Source organism: Mollisia scopiformis (genome assembly GCF_001500285.1).
Source record: "Mollisia scopiformis unplaced genomic scaffold LY89scaffold_6, whole genome shotgun sequence".
Lineage (NCBI taxonomy): Eukaryota > Fungi > Ascomycota > Leotiomycetes > Helotiales > Mollisiaceae > Mollisia > Mollisia scopiformis.
This window is the reverse complement of record NW_017263586.1, coordinates 1,137,675-1,157,275: the sequence shown is the minus strand read 5'-3', so window position 1 is coordinate 1,157,275 and position 19,601 is coordinate 1,137,675. Positions and strand designations below refer to the sequence as shown.

The following is a 19,601-nucleotide window of genomic DNA, read 5'->3' as shown; positions in this document are numbered from 1 at the left end:
TTGAGGCTTGAAATGTCCTACATCAGATATCTCGTTATCTACCAGCACTTCTGGGACAAGCTTCTCTCAGCATTTTGTAAAGATCCTATGCTAACGAGATGTTGGGGACTAGATGGTTTCGGCAACCTAGAGTTTTAGAAGAAATTCAGACTTTCGATGATGCGAGTCGAGGTCCTTTCGGAGCTGCCAAACTTATCTTACAGACAAGTGCCTTTCACTTGGCTACCTTGGGAGGAATCATTACTATTCTGTCCCTGGTCATGGATCCTTTCTCTCAACAGATTCTTTCCTATCCACAGAGAACGGTCCCGTCTGGCGTGGCCGAGGCATGGCGAGCGCAATCTTACGATGAACAAGTTGCCTTGAATACTTGTAAGTAATGTTCGAAGTCTTATTGTCCTTAATCTGAGCGGTTATATCATTCAATGAGCTTCGATTGTCGTGGTCAGAGTCTCGAGCTGACATTTCTCGCAGTGGATAGTGGTCTTCTGGACGGCCCAGATTGGAATATGTGAGTCCTATTTTTTTGTGAAAGGTGTTGTGTTTCGTATCTCGTCTTTGGAGCAGGCTCTAGATGTCTGAATGTCCTATAATCTCCGGGACTCTGATCTCTTCGCATTGTTCATCCACTGACCCGAGGCTCGGCATACAGGAAAGCTGCGGTGTTAAATGGGATATTCAGTCCACAAGATGTTTCAAATCAGAAGCCTGTCTGCGATACCGGCAATTGCACATTCCCAATCTTCGACTCTTTGGCAGTCTGCAGCAAATGCCTGAATGTTACCAATGAAGTGGTCAATAACACCCCGGAACCGGAGTTAAGTGTCTTACGAGGGTCACAGAACATCAGCTACACAATACCAGGAGGCGCTGAAATCCACTTCTCCGCCCAATTCGAGGAGGGGAATCTGTTGGTCGGACCACATACTATATCGACCACTGTCCTTCCAGCCAACATTTCCAAGGACATCTTGGGTCTTCAAGATCCGCTTCTGATGCTCGCAGTGCTTCAATTCCCAAATGTGCAACAGCAAATCACGGAAGGTAATTACTGGAGCTCTTTACCGGTCACTCAAGAATGTGCCATCTACTTCTGCATCAATACATACGAAGTTTCCATCCAAAACACCATTGTCAACTCAACTATTGTCGGATCTTGGACAAGCGATACAGGAACACCCACAGTCGGTGGAGCTCTTCAGCCAGGTGGAATGGAAGGCACTCAAGATGCGGTATTAACAAGACCTGCGAATATTTCGAGCGGAAACGAAACCTATGTCATCCCAGCAGGGACATTGGCGACTTTGAAATCATGGCTCAATTTTACTCTGCAAGGCACATACAACACTTCGTTCAGTGTTTTCAACGGAACAGCCTGGCCTAATGATGCATTCCAAGCCTTGGATTCGACAAGCGATTGGGATAGTCTCATGGCAAACATCACCACGTCCATGTCGAGTTACGTCCAGGTTCCAGACAACCCTGCTTCAGTCAATGTGCTTGTTGGAGAATCACATAAGGTGGAAACTTATATCAAGGTGAAATGGGAGTGGCTTGGCTTGCCAGTAGGACTAGTTGGGCTGTCGATTGTGTTCTTGGTTGCTACCATAGTAAAGAATGAGAGGAAGAGAGGGATGGCTTGGAAATCGAGCAGCTTGGCTTTATTGTTCCATGGTTTGGAGGGGGTAGCGAAAGATGCAGGTGAAGGTCTTGGACAGATGAAGGAGGTTGCAAAGAGGACAAGAGTTGTGTTGACGAGGGGCGATGATGGGGAATGGAAATTGATAAATACAGGGTAATAATGATATGAGGGGAGTAATGACATTGCTGCGAAAACTCATAATCATCTTAATGTACGTCCTTGATGGTAAAACGATAACATAATGATCTATTGCCGTGTGAGAAAGACAAACAGGAAAGTCCCCACGAGCTGTAAGACATTGAGGTTGGCCTGAAGTAGCGCTTGCTACAAAAGCTTATGACTGATCAAGTACTGACGTAGTTGTAATTAAGCTCAGCATCGAAGTCCTGTACATACAGCAGTATCGTATTCTGTGTTCATACTCCGTAAATGTTGAAGCCCTCCAACATATCCAACATTCGAGCATGATCCTCGTGAGTCGACAGGGGCTGTCCTTGGAAAGCTTAATCTCATTAAGCGCCGTATCAACTGTCGAAAATGAAGCCCACAAAAATATCAATGTCTTCAATGATATCAGTGAATATAGTTCGTAGATGTTCAAGTTCGGGATGGAGTTTTTGAACAATTCAATTAAGAACGTGGTCTTCTGACTTATGGTGTTGTTCATCAGGTTGTCGATCAAGGCCAGGGGTCAGTCTAACTTAATTAGGCGATTAGGAGTTGATCGATAGCCTCAGCAACGTCAATTTACCAGAGCACAGAATCAATATCACATCACTTTCGACCCCATGCAAATGCCATTGATTCACACCTAGTAACTCGCAACCAATTAAAGATTCACGTTTCTTCGCAAACTCCGCCATCACGTTGTCTAATTCATCGCAAGCCCTCGTCGGGCTCGATAACGAGCACGAATCGAAGCTGGACGAAGAAGTTAGCCGCGCTCAATCACCACCTCCTCAATACCCAATCTCGGAAGCTTCTGGCTCTTCACCTCCATCTCCAAGACCGCCTCCATTCTCTTCGCTATACACATCAACCGCAGAAGCCGTCGAAGCTTACAAGACTGCTGTCACTGAAGCCGGCGCTTCTGCTTCCGTCCCAGCATACGCGCCTGTTGCGTCTGAGCCTTCGAACTCTCGAGATCGAGACGTCAGTGCTGAGACCAAGGCAGCTCTTCCACAAGATACAAAGGGCGAATCGTCCAAGAAAGACGAGGACAGCGAACCACCACCAGCATACTCAGAGGGCTCCAGCCCCCTCGAATCGTTCACCTACCTCATGGCGGCCGCAGGAGGTGCTGCGAGTATAATTACTCAGGTGCAGCAAGGTGGTGCACCACCTATCAATACCTTGGGAGGTAAGACGCGTCGCAGTCTCGAAGTGTCAATTATCATGTACTGATGCGATCTGCAGATGTCGGGGCGGACGAGAACATTACCATGGACCTTCGGTAACATATCTACAATAAGTCTGCAGGGCAATATTCTAACATCTATAGGGGCCAACGGTTTACACTTTCCAGAGACGAGCTTCTAACGCTTCCCGAATTCGTTCTATTGTCGCTCTTCCCAAATGGCCTGCTACCAGATGGTCATCTAAATACATACCATGAAGGAGATGCCTTCCAAGTTGATGTCCGTGAAGTCAAATATACTCGCAATATACTGAGTAATCTAGACATAAACATAGCTAACTTAGCATCACAGTATGACCCTGCATCACTTCAATACATGCTTGAGTTCTTCAGGAACGTAGCCCAGACAATTCCTACCTCCGAGTCACCATCTGCCGAACCCGATGCGGTGCCCATCGAACCGATGGCCGGATCAGCGAGAGAGATGTTGCAAGATCGTGCAGGCATAATCGTGTTGAGGGAGGATTTGGATTTTTATGTCATACCACCCAAAGCCGAGATTGAGCAGCCGGAGATGATTGAGGTTAAGAGAGCTGCTGGAAAAGCTTTGTTGAGACAAGACGGTATATTCTCTGGCTTGCGTCGAAGTGAGGAGACAGGAACTACGGAGCAACATCTCATCGAAATGCTTACTGCTGGGTAAGATTCGAAATATTCCTCCTTCAAGACCAGACTAATGATTAAACAGTGGTTTCAACCACGATGATACTTGGGGACACCGAGCAAATGAACCCAACAAGGCCGTCATCTGCAGTCTAGCACTCGCTAGGCTCCGCACCGATATCCGAAGCGACATGGGCAATAATGCCGTGGGAATGGCCCAAAAGCTTCTCCTTTTCTGGAGAAAGCCTGCACGAAGATGTTGGTGGGAAGGCGTGGAGCTTGATAACGTGGATGGAGTCGAAGGAAAATTGAAAGTTTGGATCCGAAGGGTTTGGACGCTGGAAATGAGTGTCATCGGTCTGCGCTAAGCATTCCAACGATACCCACTTTTCATATGTCTATTCCTTTACGGGTCTAATATATCCCACGATGCGTAGGGCTGAAAGCTCACATAGCGTCTGTTATTCATGAAAGCATGGCTCGCTTCTTTCTTTTGTAGTTTTCTTTGGGGGCTCGCATGGCGTGCGATTTGGAGCTCTGGCATTTTTTTATGCTTCGGAAGACTTGATTCCCTTGGTGGTGAAGCGAACCGAGTTGTACACGAGGAAAATGGAGATGCAGGTACAATAGAACGTCGCAATAAAGCAATCTCTTTTCATTGCAAGTTAGCGCGTTATCTCCCTCTAAACTCTATTTGGTTGAGACTCTTGACTTGGTGAGTGCTCGCTTCTTTTCCGGTCACCGTCGCTTCGTTTCTAGGAGAGTTAGACTTCCCGTTTCCTGACGATCCCGTGGTATGAGATGAGTACTAACCTAGCTCATGCCCACGATCTCATGGTTTCCATGGTAGAAGGTGAGTACTAACGCTCTTACCCACGACCTAGGCACTTTAGTTATTTCTATTCTCTCATATATATACCTTCTCTAATTCCATTCTCTGAACACATTTCAGTTGAAATATTTTCATTCGTTCACTCTCGTTGAATACATTTTCCCACAGGCATTTGAATTTTTTCACAAATCTGTTCAACTACATTCTTCACTTAGCACATCACTAGAGCTAGAAGTAAATCATGGCTCCGCTCGCAAGGTGAGTTTTCCATTTTCTCAGAAACAGAAGGAGCGCCTCAACGCTTGCTTTATCTGACTATCATGACAACGAAAGCTAATCAAGATACAGATCTGGTTCAGAAAGCGATGAGTATATCCATATTCAGAAAAACCGCACTCTCCCTGCTGGCTCCGCCTTTGCACGAGACTCGGGAGCTCTGCCATCATCGACTAGAGCTACCAACTCTCAAGCCTCTCAGCAAACAACATTGCCAACCGCCACACCCAGTGCATCTTATCGACCTACGCCAATCGCGCCGCCTAGCTTGATACCTCAGAAAGTATCTCAATATCCGCTTCGTCCACAAGAAGGTGATGCAACACCCACGCTGCACAAGCAATCGGAATCCAAATATACAGTTGGCAAACCAGGTAGCATCTTCAGTATTGGCACCAAGGAGCCCTATGATAAAGAGAACATGTGGAAATACGACGATCTCCGCAATGCTGGAGGTTCGACTCGGAAGGAATACAGACCAGGTTATTTCTCAGCCTCTGAAGAACGCTTGCCATCCCACCAAGACAAATCATTTTCCTCTTCAGCTCGTAAAGAATATTCTTCACGCCAACGAGAAGGAGACACAGAAGTCCATGCTAAGCAGCGTTACCTTGGCGATTCATTTCTCTCGGTCGCCACTCAGCCTCCACGTCAATCTTCTGTCGTTCCGAAACATATTCAAGTCATCGAGAAGGTTAGCCGATTTTTCCCTCAACAAAGCTCCAATGACGAATCGTCTCGTTCGTTCGATGTTCAACGTTCACAACAGCCTGACACTGTGGTTGACGGGCCGATCCAAAGCATCCCGACCAGTGTCCTCTCCGCACAGAGCAGCTACGGACGAACCACTAGCTCGTTCGTCGGTCAACCTCCACAGCAATTTCCTCCTATGTGTGCGGAGCATAGCCGGGGTTTCCTTACCACTGCTCATCCCGAATACAATGGGAACAACACTTCCATGCACGCCAATTCACACATACACACGCATGGTGCATCGTCTCAAACCGCCGAGCGTCCAATATTTTATAAACCTATCATTCCTGCAGACCAACAAAAATACTATGAAGCCTTGGATCCAAACAAGCCAAATCGTGTCGTAAAGAAACTCTCTGGCCCTACGGGTTCTCAACCCAACCCTCGCCATCCTAGACTCCAATATCAAGCTTATCAGCAGCCAAATTCGTTCGCAGGATTTCCTTCTTATCCTCAATCAGTCGGCCAAGCCCTGCCAACCGACCGCGAAACGCAATGGGAAGAGTGGGACCCACCTTCGAGGCCTTTGTCTGCGGCAGCGCAGACCTTTATACCAACGCCGAAGAATACTCAAGCCAGGGGTCAAGGTGTTGAGGGAGCACCAAAGGGTTCTAGAGCCATGATCGCGCCGGAGCCAGCCTACAAAAGTTGTGCAAACGGCTCTTCAACTTCTGAGCCAGAAACAATATTGGCGAGAGTAAACCTTGGTGCTGCACGAGAAATCAAGAACGCGACGAATGGGACAAATGAGGCACAAGAAAAGTAGGAAAAGTAAGGAAATGAAGTTTAGACTGTCATGATGTCGGAATAGCAGCATAGGGACAAGGTCTCCGCGTCTGTTAAAAGGACATTTCTAGATCTCCCAACTTTGATCCGAACATTCACGGAACCAGTTCCTCCTCCACTAGAAACAGCTCCGAGCTTTGCACCGTGGAGAACTTGCAGCTACCACCAGAGATGTGTATTGGAGAAATGCGTAAAACTTTATCTTCAGCTTTATGAGGATGAAAGGGATGTTGGGCTGGAAGAGCGTGGTGTTCGAAGGTATGATGTCGATCCTGGGTTCGGTCACAGACTTGTATATATTGTTTTTGCAGAAGGAGGAGAATAAAATCTCCACAGATTGATAACCTTCGAGGGTACATTTCAAAGTTCCCTGAACCATGACTTTAGCCCATCAAATGCTCCAGATCAAGACCAACTTTTTCAGTTCTTAATTCTCTATTGCAGGAGTGGTATCTAAGACAAGCCAAAAGTGTTATACAATTTCTCAACCTCAATCAATTCCCCTAAACGCTGTAATCCTTGGTATCAGCTCCGAAATGTTTCCAAACCTGCGCGATACCCAAGTCTTCATTCTTACACTTACTCTTCCCAGGCACCAAAATATCCCTCTCAGGACTCTCCTTGACATAAATCACACTCTCCGATTTCCCAAGACTTAGCTTCAGCGCACCTTCCACAAAGTGTGGCACGTATTTCTTTGAAGCTTCACCTCCTTTGATCATGGAGAGGATGTTGGAAACCACGATCTCAGCCTGCATCATGCCAGCTCTTCCCATCTTGGGGCCATATGTCTCAGCTACATCTCCTAAGGCGAAAATGTGAGGGTATGCTGGGTCGGAAAGCTGAAGTGTTGGCTTGACATTTATCCTCCCAGATTTTGCCAGAACGTCAGGGCCTAGGCTGCTGATAATGCTGGAATTTGGTATCTGGCCAGTACAAGGAATCTATCGCCTCCATTAGTTCTATCCTCCATCTACCAAGTTTTCACTTACCATAAGATCGAATACCTCCTCACTCCCATCCTTAAACTTCAACGTCGTCGCCTTCTCTCCCGACCCAACACTAGGCCTCTCTCCAAGCCTAAGCTTAACCCCCATCTCACCGAGTCTACCAGCAACATAATCACCCAATCTCTCTCCAAACCCACTCAAAAGCCTCTCCCTAGAATGCACCAACAGCACCTCCTTCTCCGGAAACCACTCCTTAACATCAGCACTCAACTGCACCCCGACCGCCCCACCACCCACAACCGCAATCCGCCCACTCCCCCTAACCCTCTCCTGAAACTCTCTAAACTCTTCTACCCCATCCCTCTTCTCCGTCGCCTGCACCTTCGCCGGAAACCCCTGCCTACTCCCCGTCGCCACAGCCAAGAACTCAAACCCGACTTTCTCCCCGTTTTCCAGCTCAACTTCTTTCTTCACTCCATCGACCGAAACGACATTCCCTTGCACCTGGGCAAAGATCCCTTTCGGAGCCGAGGACGCGAGGTTAGTGTATGGGATGAAAGCCCGTTCTTCGAGCCCGGAGACGATGGCGTAGCGGGGGAAGTTGAAGGAGTAGTTGAAATGGGAGTTTTTCTCGATGAGGACGACGCGGTACCCTGTGGGCAAGGTCTGTCTCAGGCGGCGGGCGAGCGCGGTGCCTGTGAAGGAGCCGCCGAGAACGAGGACTGTTTTTAGGGAGGAGGGGGGAAGGGAGCGGTATGTTAGGGAGTGGATGATGGCTTGGAGGCGCTGGAGGAGGAGGGTTGGGAGGTAGGTGATGAGCAGGCGGGGAAGGATGGTGAAGAGGTGGAGTTTGTCGTTTGCCATGAGTTCGCCTGTATATCTAAGAACTTTGGAATAAGAAAGATGACTGAAAGGAGAGAGAATATAAATAACAAAAAGAAGGATAGGCAGACAATATTATATTCGCCATCAACCCATAAGACCACGTCTCCAACCGGACCTTCTTCGTCCCCGATTCCTACTCTCCCCATCTCCCAAGCCTCACTTCATACCTGAGTTCCTTCCCGGCGATCAAGCAACCCCTACCTGTCCATGGAAATTCCGTTCAGCCCCACTCGGTGAATTCTTTGATTCATGGCCCTAAGAAGCGAGCAGGGGAAATAAGGTTATCAGATCCATCTGATAAGAATGTGGCAAAATAAACTCCGTCGGGCTTTCGGGTTCGGGGATCTTTTATTCCCGCTCCTGGCTTCTTTGACGATCAAGGGGAGAGAAGAGGGCAATGCATAACTTTTATAAAGTTGTGAAGATGTATGTGGCATGATACGTTGCGTCGTCCCTTGTCTCGATGGCTTGAGCGGTGTGCAGGGTACAGTTTCCGGTGCCTGGAATGTGTTTTGGAGGTCTGTTCCAAGTGGTACGTACCTTTCTCTATGTATCTCGGTATCTTAGTACTGTATTTTTTTTAATTGAATGCTTGATTGAGTTATTGTCCTCTTATGTTTTCATCGCTCTGCTTTGTCGTGTCCAATTGAGTTCAATTACCTCGAATCGTGTGCTACAATGGATCCAAGCACCACCAAATCCACAATTCTCTCCCCCTCAGCAATCGAGGAACTTGTCAATGATGGCGCAACACTTGTCATCTACGGCAAAGCAGTGCTAAAACTCGATTCATGGCTTAGATACCACCCAGGAGGTGAAAAGACTATTCTTCACATGGTGGGCAGAGATGCTACTGACCAAATAAATGCGTAATTGCCCCTCAATTTATCTCACTCTCAACCGAGCTGATAATTAGATAGATTTCACTCGGTAGAGACGCAGAAATCGATGGAGAGATTTCAGATTGGGAGGATTGAGGGGAAATGGGATAATATCATTCCTCTCTTTCAAAGGGCTTCTGATGGGAAGAATATTCTTGAGATTGGGCAGCATGGAGATAGAGATGAAGAAAACAGTGAGAGTAGTGCCTGCTCGCGAGCTTCCAGTGTTTTTGAAACAAATGGGTTGAGGAGCCGTGCTGCTGGTACCGAGTCTCCTGCCTCCTCGATTTCTGCTTCGTCCGAGGATATTTCGAAGCTTGCAACGGACGCTCTGGCACCCGAGAGCAAAGGAGATGTTGAACGAGATGAAGATGCCATTGTCGCTTCATTCCGAGAGCTCGTCGCACAGATCGAGGCCCAAGGACTGTATGATTGCAACTACTGGGCCTACTTGACAGATGTCATAAGAATCTCGATCATCTTCTCGATTATGCTGCTTCTACTCCACTTCAAGCAATACATCCTATCCTCCATCGCCCTAGGAACATTCTGGCATCGTAAGTCTCATGCTCCCTATCTTAGCAGCTGACTTAACATCTCCCAGAACTAGTATTCATAGCCCACGACTCCGGCCACTTGGGCATAACACACAACTACACAATAGACACGGCAATCGGACTCCTCCTCTCCTCAACACTGGGAGGTCTCTCATTATCATGGTGGAAAACATCCCACAACGTCCACCACCTAGCAACCAACTCGCCCTCCCATGACCCAGACATCCAACACCTGCCCTTCCTCGCCGTGACCCCGTCCTTCTTCTCTTCCCTCTACTCAACTTAGTAAGCAGCCCCTTTCTTTACTCCCTATCCTCACTTCCTTTTACAATACCGTGTTTAAGAGGCTCCCAAACAAGTTCTCTTTTTTCAAGAAAGCAAGCTAATTTCCAGCAGCTACTCCCGCATAATGCCCTACACCCCCTTCGCCTCCACCATGATGCGCTTCCAACACCACCTCTACTACCCGCTCCTCTGCTTCGGCCGCTTCAATCTCTACTTCCTCTCCTGGACACACCTGTACCAAAATCTCGGCCCCAAACACCCCTCCATGCGCTGGCACCGGCCCCTCGAAATCCTCGGCCAGCTCACCTTCTGGTACTGGTTCGGCTACCTGCTCCTCTACCACTCCCTCCCCACCCTCTCCTCGCGGGTCCTCTTCGTCGTAATTTCCCACGCCGTCACAATGCCCCTACACGTACAATTCACGCTCTCGCATTTCGCCATGTCGGCCAAAGCCGGGGAGCGGAACGAGAGTTGGGTCCGCCAGCAGTTGCGGACGACGATGGATGTCGATTGTCCGGCGTGGATGGATTGGTTTCATGGCGGGTTGCAGTTCCAGGCTATTCATCACCTGTTTCCGCGGTTGCCAAGGCATAACTTGAGGAGGGCGAGTGAGGTTGTGAAGGTTTGGGCCGCGGAGAATGGGGTTAGGTATGAGGTTTATGGGTTTGTGGAGTGTAATGGGAGGGTGTTGGGGAGGTTGGAGGAGGTGGGGCGGCAGGCGGGGTTTTTGAGGGAGGCTACTAGGAGTGTGGTGGAGAAGGGGGAGTGGTTGAGGGGGGAGTGGGAATAGAGGCTTTTGGGGGAGATGTCTTGGATATGTTATGCCTGGACGTATTACGAATGCATGGGTTGGAATAGTTGAGCGAGAAGGCGCATTATTCTACTAATCTAATAGAGCTGAATTTTAAATCCTACCTTTCTAACAAAGATATAATGAAACACCTTCTTTGGCTCAGAATTTGTGTCCCGCTGAGAACCACAAAGCAGTAGACTCGAATATGACAGAACATCAATGCGAGAAGGGAATTGTCCTCGCATAGCATAAAGACCTTCTCTTTGCCCTACATCCTTACCTAGGTAGTTGAGTTATGTGTCTCCAGAAGACTAGAGCTTTCTAGTGCCCCATGGTCAGGACTGTTGTCCTTGTTGTGATAGCACTATGGCTGACACTTCTAAGTTAGGCGAACAAGGGAGGAGTCTGGTGGTACAGCTGAAAGATCGCCGAAACCCATCCCAAACAATCAACTCCTGGGCCTTCAAGTCGTAAGCCTGAAGTCAAGTGACTGCCTCTTTCACTAGTGTCACACCGATCGTACACCGGGCTTCCCATGCGAGAGTTGTCCTTGCGTATGGAAACTAGCTGATAAGCGCCCACTCAATCTTCCAGACGCTACTTCTTAGATATCTCAAGATTCGTGTACGGCGACGCAGACCCTTTGCGTTTTCCAGAAGCTGAAGGGTGAGCGACTTCGTTACTGTTCAATGGATGGGGAAGAAGGGGGGGGGGCAGCTTTACCGGAGCAGGTGCTTCATGTCTTTTCGCAGAGGGAGGTTTGGTGGCCGATTCGGTTGCGGTGAGTCGCAGTTCCATGACCTCTTCGAAATCCGTTGTCCCTAACATTTTCTTGAGATATTCATCCCCGATACGATGTATTTCATCCTTCTACTTATCGCGTTGGTCCTTCCATCTAATGACGGCATACTTGTGCACGTAATCCAATCTGGTGATTTTCAGAACCGAGTATTCCACATCACATTCTCGATCCTCCACTTGTAATCAAGTATAAAAGAGCTCCAAACCAAAAAAAAAATTAAAAAATGAAAAACAAAAACAAAACATCAACAACTCGCGCTCACCGTCGGAGACGATCGGGAGCTGCGAGCTGTTGGTGCCCAAGCGCAAAGCATTGTTGAAATATTAACCATACGGCCAGCCGAGTGGTTGATGGTAGAAGATTTGCTTATTGGAATCTATATGTGTGGTTAGCGAGTTAGTAAGAAAGAAAGAAGGCTGCGCTAGTATATGGAAGTTATATCGATAAGAGCAAGGCTGGGAGCGATGGTTTTGGGACAGGCAGTATCAACGGCGATGACGCTTCTCACTTGGTACCTCCCAGCAAACTATCCTCAATATCCCGATTTGATCTTTCTTCATCCTTGATCGCAGATTCGAGAGAACCGTCTCGAATCATCCGAAAATCCGATATGCCCAAGCGAGAATTGCACGAAGTCGTGTCTTTCGAGGAATAATCTAGGGTTGGGAAAATCCCCCGATACACCTCCAAACCCAGGCGGCGTTTCCTTGCTGATGTTCTTCAGACAGTCTCGCAGCTGTTCTTTGATGGTTTGCGGATCTAGGAGATCGTTAGTGCTCGCAGATGGTGGGGGTATGGTCTAGATATAATAGTCATTAAGGGGGACTTGGACAATGGTGATGTGTTTATCTCACCTGCGTGTTTCTGGCAGTTGTGCGATCCTCCCAATTCTCAGTTACTGCCAAGATCTCGGTCATTGATCAATTCGACATTGGCATCAAAGATTTGATCTTGCCGCACGCCTTGTTCATCGATTGATGTCACAGGGCCCTTTTTGGGAGACGCGTTTGCCAGTCGCGTTCTGTCGAATAAATCCACAGCGACTTTGCTTCTCATCAGGGCCTTCCTCAATCCAAAAGTAATTTCCTATTATCCCAAGCCTTTGCCATCCGATTAAGAAAACTGCAATGCACTACGACGTCTGCTGCCCTAGACTTGTGCAGATGGGAACACGATTTAGACATCTCTCGCTCATGAGTATTATTAAGGGGAAGTATTTGCAAGCGAGCTTGGCCGTCGGTGATGCCATGGGTTCATCGTCTTGGGTTTGCATATTAAAAGGATTTGACATTACGATTAGATACATTAGAGAAGATAGTGAAAATGTTGTAATGTAGCAATTTGATTAGACTAAAACTTAGATATTGATAAAGAGCACCTTTCGTCCCTAAATCCTCTTGATTTAAAAATTAGTATTTCTAAGACAAATAAAGATAGAATAGAACACTTTATTTGGCAGAAACTTAAACATAAAAGACTTTCAACACGACGAGAGGTTGGCGCTCTTTCTATACACGTTATAGCATTAAAGCCTTCCCATCGCCTTGCCTCCTTACCTAGATAAGCTATCCCCCACATGATCACTTAGAGCTTTCTAGTGCTCGTGATCATGACCGTTAGCCTGACAATATCTCCTTATATCAACACTATTGGTGACATATGGAAGTCAGAAGAGCATTGCAGTTGTAATCAACAGCCACAACGCCCACTAAGCGATCAAGGAAGCCACGTGCAATAGAGTCCTCACGTGAGTGATATTCCACGTGCCTCCGGCGTTACACGTGCCTTCGGAGACGCCATCTTCTGACGCGGCTTACGAAGCACACCTGCATATCGAAATCCAAACTTCGAAATGCAGAAGCCTTTGAACTCCGTTTCATTCCGCTCTTGCTTTCACGTAAGCAGTTTCCCAGTTTATGCAGGCCGCAAGCCGCAGCACGAACCTTCAGAACGAGGACACCAATCAGATGCGGTTGCGTGCAGAGGGAATTAGTGACTTGAAGCAGCGAATGTGAGTCACAATGGGAGATTGTGGGGGAAATGAGGGGGATTTTCTTTGGGACCGAAAGAAATCATGATGCGCACTTGCGCAAAACTCGAGCTGCGATTAAAGATAGCTGACAGGACAGATAATCATTGATTTGAAGGGCGCGCCCATGTCAATCGCATTCGATACCGGTCAAAAGTGGATGCCTGGAATCATGGCGGTTTGCTTCGGCGGGAAGAGGGCGGAAAGGTTGGAAACGGTATCCTTCTTGAGGTTCGGTGTATGTACTATTAGAAGAGAAGGAACGTTCAAAGCCCGTCTCATGCTAGTTCGTATTTGTTCAGATGAAGGTGATGCTGTTTTAAGAGACGTCTCTCACAGAAGGAAAGGACAGATACGGAACAGAGAGCCTGACAGAGGACACAAGACTCGTTCGTATTGCGCGAATCAGCAGTGATCCTGCAGGACTCGAATCCGAGGTGCAGTGCAGAGAGAAGGAAGGAACATTTATTTAATTTTGTACTGCCCTGTGGCTTGAGACCGAGTACAGTACAGTAGTGTCGCTCGTAACTTTGGCCGCAGAGTGACTTCCCTTTCTCGTGCTGCTTATCTCGTACAGTACGGTGGTGGTGCGGGACAGGCTAAACTTAATCTGGTCCGGGCTGTTCGATGGGCGGATTAGATTGAACTCCGCCCTTGTTCCGTCCAAACTCCAAATTCCAAACTCCAAACTCCAAAGACCGGTAGGGGAATAAGATTGAGATGGATGAGGGAGAGACCTAGAAACAAACGACGGGAAGGGGAGATTCAAACTATATCGTGAGCGCATGGCGACAGGACAGCATACGAACGAACGAACGAACGGGAACTGCGTTGTGTTATTCCTCGTGGGGAGGCTGTGAGAATTTATTGTGCTGCCTCAAACTCCGCAATCCCCAATCGCCGGTGCCTGCCAATATGGGCCACCCACTAGTTAGTCCCCGCCAGCAAATCACAGCGCTGGCTCCGCCCCTCTCTTAGCGTCAAAAAGTGTGAGTCACAGCGAGATGTTCCACCCGACCAGCCCAGACACCAGCAACCGCGAAGGTGAGCGAGAGGCCCGCCCGTGCTGACTGACGTTCGCTTCTCGTCGCGCGCCCACACATTAAATATCCAGCCCTCGCCCCTTAGGCACCCTCTTTTTTTCTGACTCTTCTTTTCATCTCCCATCACATCCTGACACACTCAACACAACAACACAGAACATCGTCACAGCAAAGATGTTCTAAACTATCAGTCTCCGCGACTATTCTTGACACCTCAGTCATCATTCCCTCCCAACTAGAAAACCTACCAACCCACTCCCCTCAACTCCCCACTTCAGACTTTCCCTTCCCGGAAATTCTGACTTCAAGCCCAGCTTCACGCTTCCGCTTCAGTCTTCCAACCGCCAACATACCTTCACAAGAGTTTAACCTCTTCACCACGGATCCTCAATCATCATGGCTTCCCTCCAGTTCATCGAGCCTGCCGGCACAATCACCGCAAACACAGTATCAGGACCATTCCGGTTCAAGCTCTCAAGCACAACCATCGCATCAGGACTTTGTTCTGTTCGAGAGGTCTCCGAGCGTTCGCAGTACCCCTAGTCTGTCCAACAGCCAAGCCGTAACTGGCCAATATCGTCGTCACTCATCTCAATCTTCGTCTTCTGCCGCTGCGTTGCAGAATCAAAGAGTCGCCGCGATCATTCAATCTACTGGACATTCTATCAATACTTCGGCTCTTACCAACCGGTTTACTCCTCAGCAGAGTTCTATACAGCAATTCTACGCTTCTTCTGCTCCTAATTCGACCACACACTTGCAACAGCGTCAGACACGTCCTCCAGTGCCACCGTTTTCGCAATCAACTGGTCAAATCCCACAAACTCCAAACATGGCTATGCAAGGTAATTCACTCGAATACTCGTCTGCAGGAAGGACTCGTGACTCACACAAACATGCAGACATGGATCTCTTCGACGAGTTCACCGCCTTCGAGGGTGGAGCCTCGACAACTCAAAACGCGTTCCCATCGGCTTACTCTTCGCCAGCCGTTCCAACGATCTACGATCCAAGCGCAAACCTATCCTCTTCGAGCTCCACCAACATGGGTACCGTATCTCCACAAGATTTACTTCGCGATCCATTCGCCTCTGCTCCTAACTCAACTGCATTCACAAACTTGACATCTCCTTCCACCTACAACGAGTCTCCCGAGTACAACGACAACTTCGATGTTTCTCCTTTCGTAGGCAACAACGGTGATATCGATCAAGCGCTCGCTGGTGACCCTTGGTATCCTCTGTTCCCTCAGGATGACCAACTGGAATCTTCAAACGTCGAACAGTCTCCACTTCTCCCAGAAGAGGAACTGGAAGTTTCCGAGGCTCTCCGATCTTCTGGTCGTCGTCGTTCTGGTACTGCAACATCTCCACCATCTGGTACTCTTACTGCTGCTTCCGGTGTTCGCAAGCGTGACAAGCCTCTCCCACCTATCATTGTCGAAGATCCCAACGACACGGTGGCGATGAAGCGTGCGCGAAACACCTTGGCTGCTCGCAAGTCTCGTCAACGAAAGATGCAACGATTTGAGGAACTCGAGGATGAAATTGCTAAGTTGAAGGCGGAGAGGGATCATTGGAAGAACATTGCTTTGAGACGCTCTGGTGGGCATTGAATCATGTTTTGGTCATATGTGCCGGCACCACCTCATGGATTGGGGGGAAGATAATAAGGTTCTTTACCCTCGGAGACAATAGTAGCAGCTGATGCAGGGGCTCAGCAATGACGCTATTCGTCGTGGATTGAAAAGTTCTACTGTACTTTCCTATTTTGCTTTCTGGCTTTTGGCAGCGGGTTTACGGATAGCGACAGCTTCTTTGGAGTCTTTTCTTAGGGAGGGATTCTTCAGCGATCTGTCACGGTCTTGTTACTGCTACCTTCTTTCCTTGGCTTCTGATATTTGCGCGTTGGCTTTGGTGTCTCCCCTCTTCCGAAGGGATGGTGACCCAGGCGTTGTACTGTCGATCGATTAGTTGTTGAACTTCTATAACCCATATATCGTGCATATGACCGTGACTGAAATCTCTGATGTTCTTGTGACATGGCGATCCCGTCTTACATGGTGCTGTCCTAGATATTCCGAACCTACATAATAGCCTTCCCGATTGTGCATGCTGACAGGAACGATGGTGTTCCCGTCTTACTCGTATTCTCGATCAATTAATTGGCGGCTCAATACTCCTACGATACAGCTACTCATTGAATTCCCATTCTCAGTGTAACACTTCCCCGTTCAAAGTAAAGTAAAGTCTGTAGACGTCATAGTGAATCTTGATCCCATTCACAACCTCTCATCATGTGAATCACGACCCCTCCTCAACCTTCCCTTCCCTTCCCTTCACTCTCATCTTCTCTCACTAACCCCATACCCATCCATCGCTCCATTCACCCCATATCACCACCTCAGCAGTGACTCCGCAATATAATTTTTATTTGATACACCCATCTCCCCTCATCTCACAATACCCAACCCCTGACAATGACCTCACCCTCACCCCCAACACCCCTTTCATCAACCCAACCCCTAACAACCCAACTCCTCTCCCTCTATAACCAGGACTTGAAAACCGCAACCCAAACCCCCTTCCTAGAACAGGCGGGCAGGGGAACACTACCTAAAGCCGTGTTGGAGAAATGGCTTTGTGAAGACCGGTTCGTCCGTTCTTTTCCCTTCTTCTTCCCTCCCTCTTATCTGTCCCAGCCAAGATCTCGAATCTCGAATCTCATGCCTGTATCTCTTGAACAGATTGGAAGGATACCTACTGACTCCAAAATTCGGGATAGGATATACGCACACGCCTACCTAAAATTCGCAGCGCAATTACTAGCCGGTATCGCGACCCATTTACCGAGGAAAGTAGATGCTGGCGATATCTACGAGCGGATCGCGGATGTGGTCGTCGAGGCGCTGGTGGCGATTAGGAGGGAATTGGGTATGTTTGCTGATATTGCCCGGGAATACAAGCTTAACATCTCTGATAAGTACGTTCCCCTTTGTCTCCTTCTTTTTCTTCTTTTCTTTCCTTTGCCTTTTCTTGCCTTTTTTCCCTTTCTTTAAAGAAGTGGGAGGGAGATGTTGATTAAGTGTCAACAGAGTCGAACAAGGAGAAAACTCCCCAGGTGTCGTGGGGTATAGGGAACTTTTCGAAGCCCTAGGAACCTCAGCTCAGAAGGAGGGTAGTAGAGACGATGTGCTAGCCGCGTTAACGTTACTGTGGGGGACGGAGTATTGTTATTTTCGGGCTTGGGGGTTTGCGAGGTCGTTTATGGAGCAGGAGAAAGATGGAGGTGGAGGGAGGTTTAAGGGGGATGGAGATGGTGGGGCGTTGAGGGAGGTGTTGATTGGGAATTGGAGCAGTGGAGGGTTTGGGGGTTTCGTGGCGAGGTTGGGGGGGTTGATTGATGAGTTTTGGGTGAAAGAGAGGGGTGGGGAGAGGGAGGAAAAGAGGGAAAGGAGGGTTAGAGGGGTTTGGGAGAGGGTGCTTGAGGTTGAGAGGGTGTTTTGGCCAGGGGTGGAGTGGCAGAGGGAGGGGATTTTTGGTGTTTGGTTGCCCAAGGACGTCGTTTTATGGCGAGATAGAGGGGTGGATAAGTAACTATACCTTCCTGCAGATTCCTCGCCATTGCGTGGTCTGGGCCCGTTGTCAAGCTTCTACACTTCATTACATTTCGTCCTGAGCACTCACGAACGCTCTGATTGAATCCAGCTCCAGTCCGAAACGTTCTATTCATATCTCAAAGCATTATCAAGCCTTCAGCTGTCCACACATCTCCTTGTTCCTCGCTCATTCATTCATTAAAATCCTGAATCGTGGTATCGCGAACTTTCCACAATGAAGTAGTACCGACTCTCGCGAGAAGGTCTTCTCCACACGGAGGAAAAGTACTATCAGGCACAGTTCCTTGTTTATACTAATAAAGGACACTAGTGCTGAAGTGGTTTAGACAAGATAGACTGATGCTGCTAGCATTTTATAAAGCTTGAAGGTGCCAGCAAAGATCAAATCAAGGAAACAATCATGGGTACGAGTCTTGGTATCATGAGCAACGTTGGATTTGTGAGAGACTGTCAAAGACTCGGAACTGTCCGAGCTATGGTGTAGAGAGTCTATAAAGAGCTATATCAGGCTCGAGATGAAAGTTTCTGTGAGGAGCGTGAATCACCCGAGGAGCATTGAGGGTTTTTGGATCCTGACAAGAAAAACAAAGAAAACAATTGAGAACAAAAAGAGGCAAAAGCTCTTCCAGCACAACCATGCGAGCATGTTGTACTGGTTAGAGACCTGAATTGATAGATTCTTGGGGGGAAGGAGTAAACTGGTTCGCTTTTGTTTTCGTGGTCCTGCACCGGTGTAATCCATCTGCTTGGGAGCTACGGAAGATCGGATCACTTAAGGAAGTCAGTTGCGGACCTGAAGTATTGCATCAGCTTGGTCCTTGAAATGAGGTTTGCTTATTTGAAGTTATGTATGAAGTCGTTGAAGGGAGATCGTGGTAAGCTAACTTAAGATGGAGTTGACAGTGGAATGTACGGAGTAGAGTTGAAGGTGCCAGCTAGCAAGGGGTTTGAGATGAAAGCGAGGAAAGCATTGGGAAAAGAAATCACTCTTCCTGGCCTTGACATACGTGATGTCAAATTCTTCGATCTTCTTTCTTACCACCTCCGGTGTTGTTCTGGATTCGTCAGCCTTAGGTGTATTGTGGTTAAAATGCTGACTGCTATGTACCGGATGAGGTAGAAGGTCGCAAAGTTGGTGCTTGCGAGGATAGAGAAGAAAATTGGCATGAAAATTGGCAATATACAGTAGCTGAGTCTTGGAGTAAAGAAATTCCTGTACGATATGAAAATATGGTCTCGGGGCAGATTGTAGGCCGGCGAAAGTATCGTACATCTGGTACGTTATCTCCCGAGTAGACTTGCATTGTTAGAAAAGAGCGAGACGTACGGACTTACATATCTCACATCTTCGACGAACCCCGAGACTAAAAACAAATCATCCAATGCCTCTTGACTTCTTCACTTTGTTGCACATCGATCTCCGTCGGCCCTCGTCACGGATCTCGGAT

General features: G+C 48.1%; 8 protein-coding genes across 8 annotated transcripts; 5 read left to right on the top strand and 3 right to left on the bottom strand.

Moving 5' to 3' along the window:
• Positions 1 to 2,578: 2,578 nt before the first annotated feature.
• On the top strand, positions 2,579 to 4,030 carry LY89DRAFT_578935 (putative WHI2-like protein P4H10.16c; the record flags this gene model as incomplete). Its single annotated transcript, XM_018208975.1, has 5 exons — positions 2,579 to 3,002; positions 3,059 to 3,095; positions 3,144 to 3,279; positions 3,352 to 3,698; positions 3,748 to 4,030. Coding segments are annotated over 5 exons (1,227 nt in total), but the record flags the coding sequence as incomplete, so codon positions are not given.
• Positions 4,031 to 4,735: 705 nt separating this feature from the next.
• LY89DRAFT_716001 (uncharacterized protein) lies at positions 4,736 to 6,603 on the top strand (the record flags this gene model as incomplete). The annotated part of the gene is made up of 2 exons (XM_018218240.1): positions 4,736 to 4,752; positions 4,843 to 6,603. The coding sequence occupies 2 exons, from the start codon at positions 4,736 to 4,738 to the stop codon at positions 6,287 to 6,289; spliced, it is 1,464 nt and encodes a 487-aa protein (XP_018074996.1). The 3' UTR covers positions 6,290 to 6,603.
• Positions 6,604 to 6,686: 83 nt separating this feature from the next.
• Positions 6,687 to 8,501, bottom strand: LY89DRAFT_682348 (FAD/NAD(P)-binding domain-containing protein). The gene is made up of 2 exons (XM_018214491.1): positions 7,302 to 8,501; positions 6,687 to 7,253 (listed from the first exon to the last, which is right to left on the bottom strand). The coding sequence occupies exons 1-2, from the start codon at positions 8,121 to 8,123 to the stop codon at positions 6,813 to 6,815; spliced, it is 1,263 nt and encodes a 420-aa protein (XP_018074995.1). The 5' UTR covers positions 8,124 to 8,501; the 3' UTR covers positions 6,687 to 6,812.
• A 132-nt stretch (positions 8,502 to 8,633) lies between these two features.
• On the top strand, positions 8,634 to 10,657 carry LY89DRAFT_640365 (fatty acid desaturase; the record flags this gene model as incomplete). Its single annotated transcript, XM_018211664.1, has 4 exons — positions 8,634 to 9,013; positions 9,065 to 9,582; positions 9,630 to 9,867; positions 9,979 to 10,657. The coding sequence occupies exons 1-4, from the start codon at positions 8,823 to 8,825 to the stop codon at positions 10,655 to 10,657; spliced, it is 1,626 nt and encodes a 541-aa protein (XP_018074994.1). The 5' UTR covers positions 8,634 to 8,822.
• Positions 10,658 to 12,018: 1,361 nt separating this feature from the next.
• On the bottom strand, positions 12,019 to 12,379 carry LY89DRAFT_666296 (uncharacterized protein; the record flags this gene model as incomplete). Its single annotated transcript, XM_018212894.1, has 2 exons — positions 12,019 to 12,261; positions 12,317 to 12,379. 2 exons carry the CDS (start codon positions 12,377 to 12,379, stop codon positions 12,019 to 12,021), a joined length of 306 nt encoding a protein of 101 aa, XP_018074993.1.
• Positions 12,380 to 14,930: 2,551 nt separating this feature from the next.
• Positions 14,931 to 16,149, top strand: LY89DRAFT_578383 (uncharacterized protein; the record flags this gene model as incomplete). The annotated part of the gene is made up of 3 exons (XM_018208938.1): positions 14,931 to 15,060; positions 15,095 to 15,379; positions 15,437 to 16,149. The coding sequence occupies 3 exons, from the start codon at positions 14,931 to 14,933 to the stop codon at positions 16,147 to 16,149; spliced, it is 1,128 nt and encodes a 375-aa protein (XP_018074992.1).
• Positions 16,150 to 16,625: 476 nt separating this feature from the next.
• LY89DRAFT_450211 (uncharacterized protein) lies at positions 16,626 to 18,553 on the top strand. The gene is made up of 2 exons (XM_018207604.1): positions 16,626 to 17,516; positions 18,464 to 18,553. Exons 1-2 carry the CDS (start codon positions 17,014 to 17,016, stop codon positions 18,477 to 18,479), a joined length of 519 nt encoding a protein of 172 aa, XP_018074991.1. The 5' UTR covers positions 16,626 to 17,013; the 3' UTR covers positions 18,480 to 18,553.
• Positions 18,481 to 19,492, bottom strand: LY89DRAFT_449846 (uncharacterized protein). The gene is made up of 3 exons (XM_018207603.1): positions 19,262 to 19,492; positions 19,193 to 19,208; positions 18,481 to 18,924 (listed from the first exon to the last, which is right to left on the bottom strand). The coding sequence occupies exons 1-3, from the start codon at positions 19,424 to 19,426 to the stop codon at positions 18,695 to 18,697; spliced, it is 411 nt and encodes a 136-aa protein (XP_018074990.1). The 5' UTR covers positions 19,427 to 19,492; the 3' UTR covers positions 18,481 to 18,694.
• Between the last annotated feature and the right edge of the window lie 109 nt (positions 19,493 to 19,601).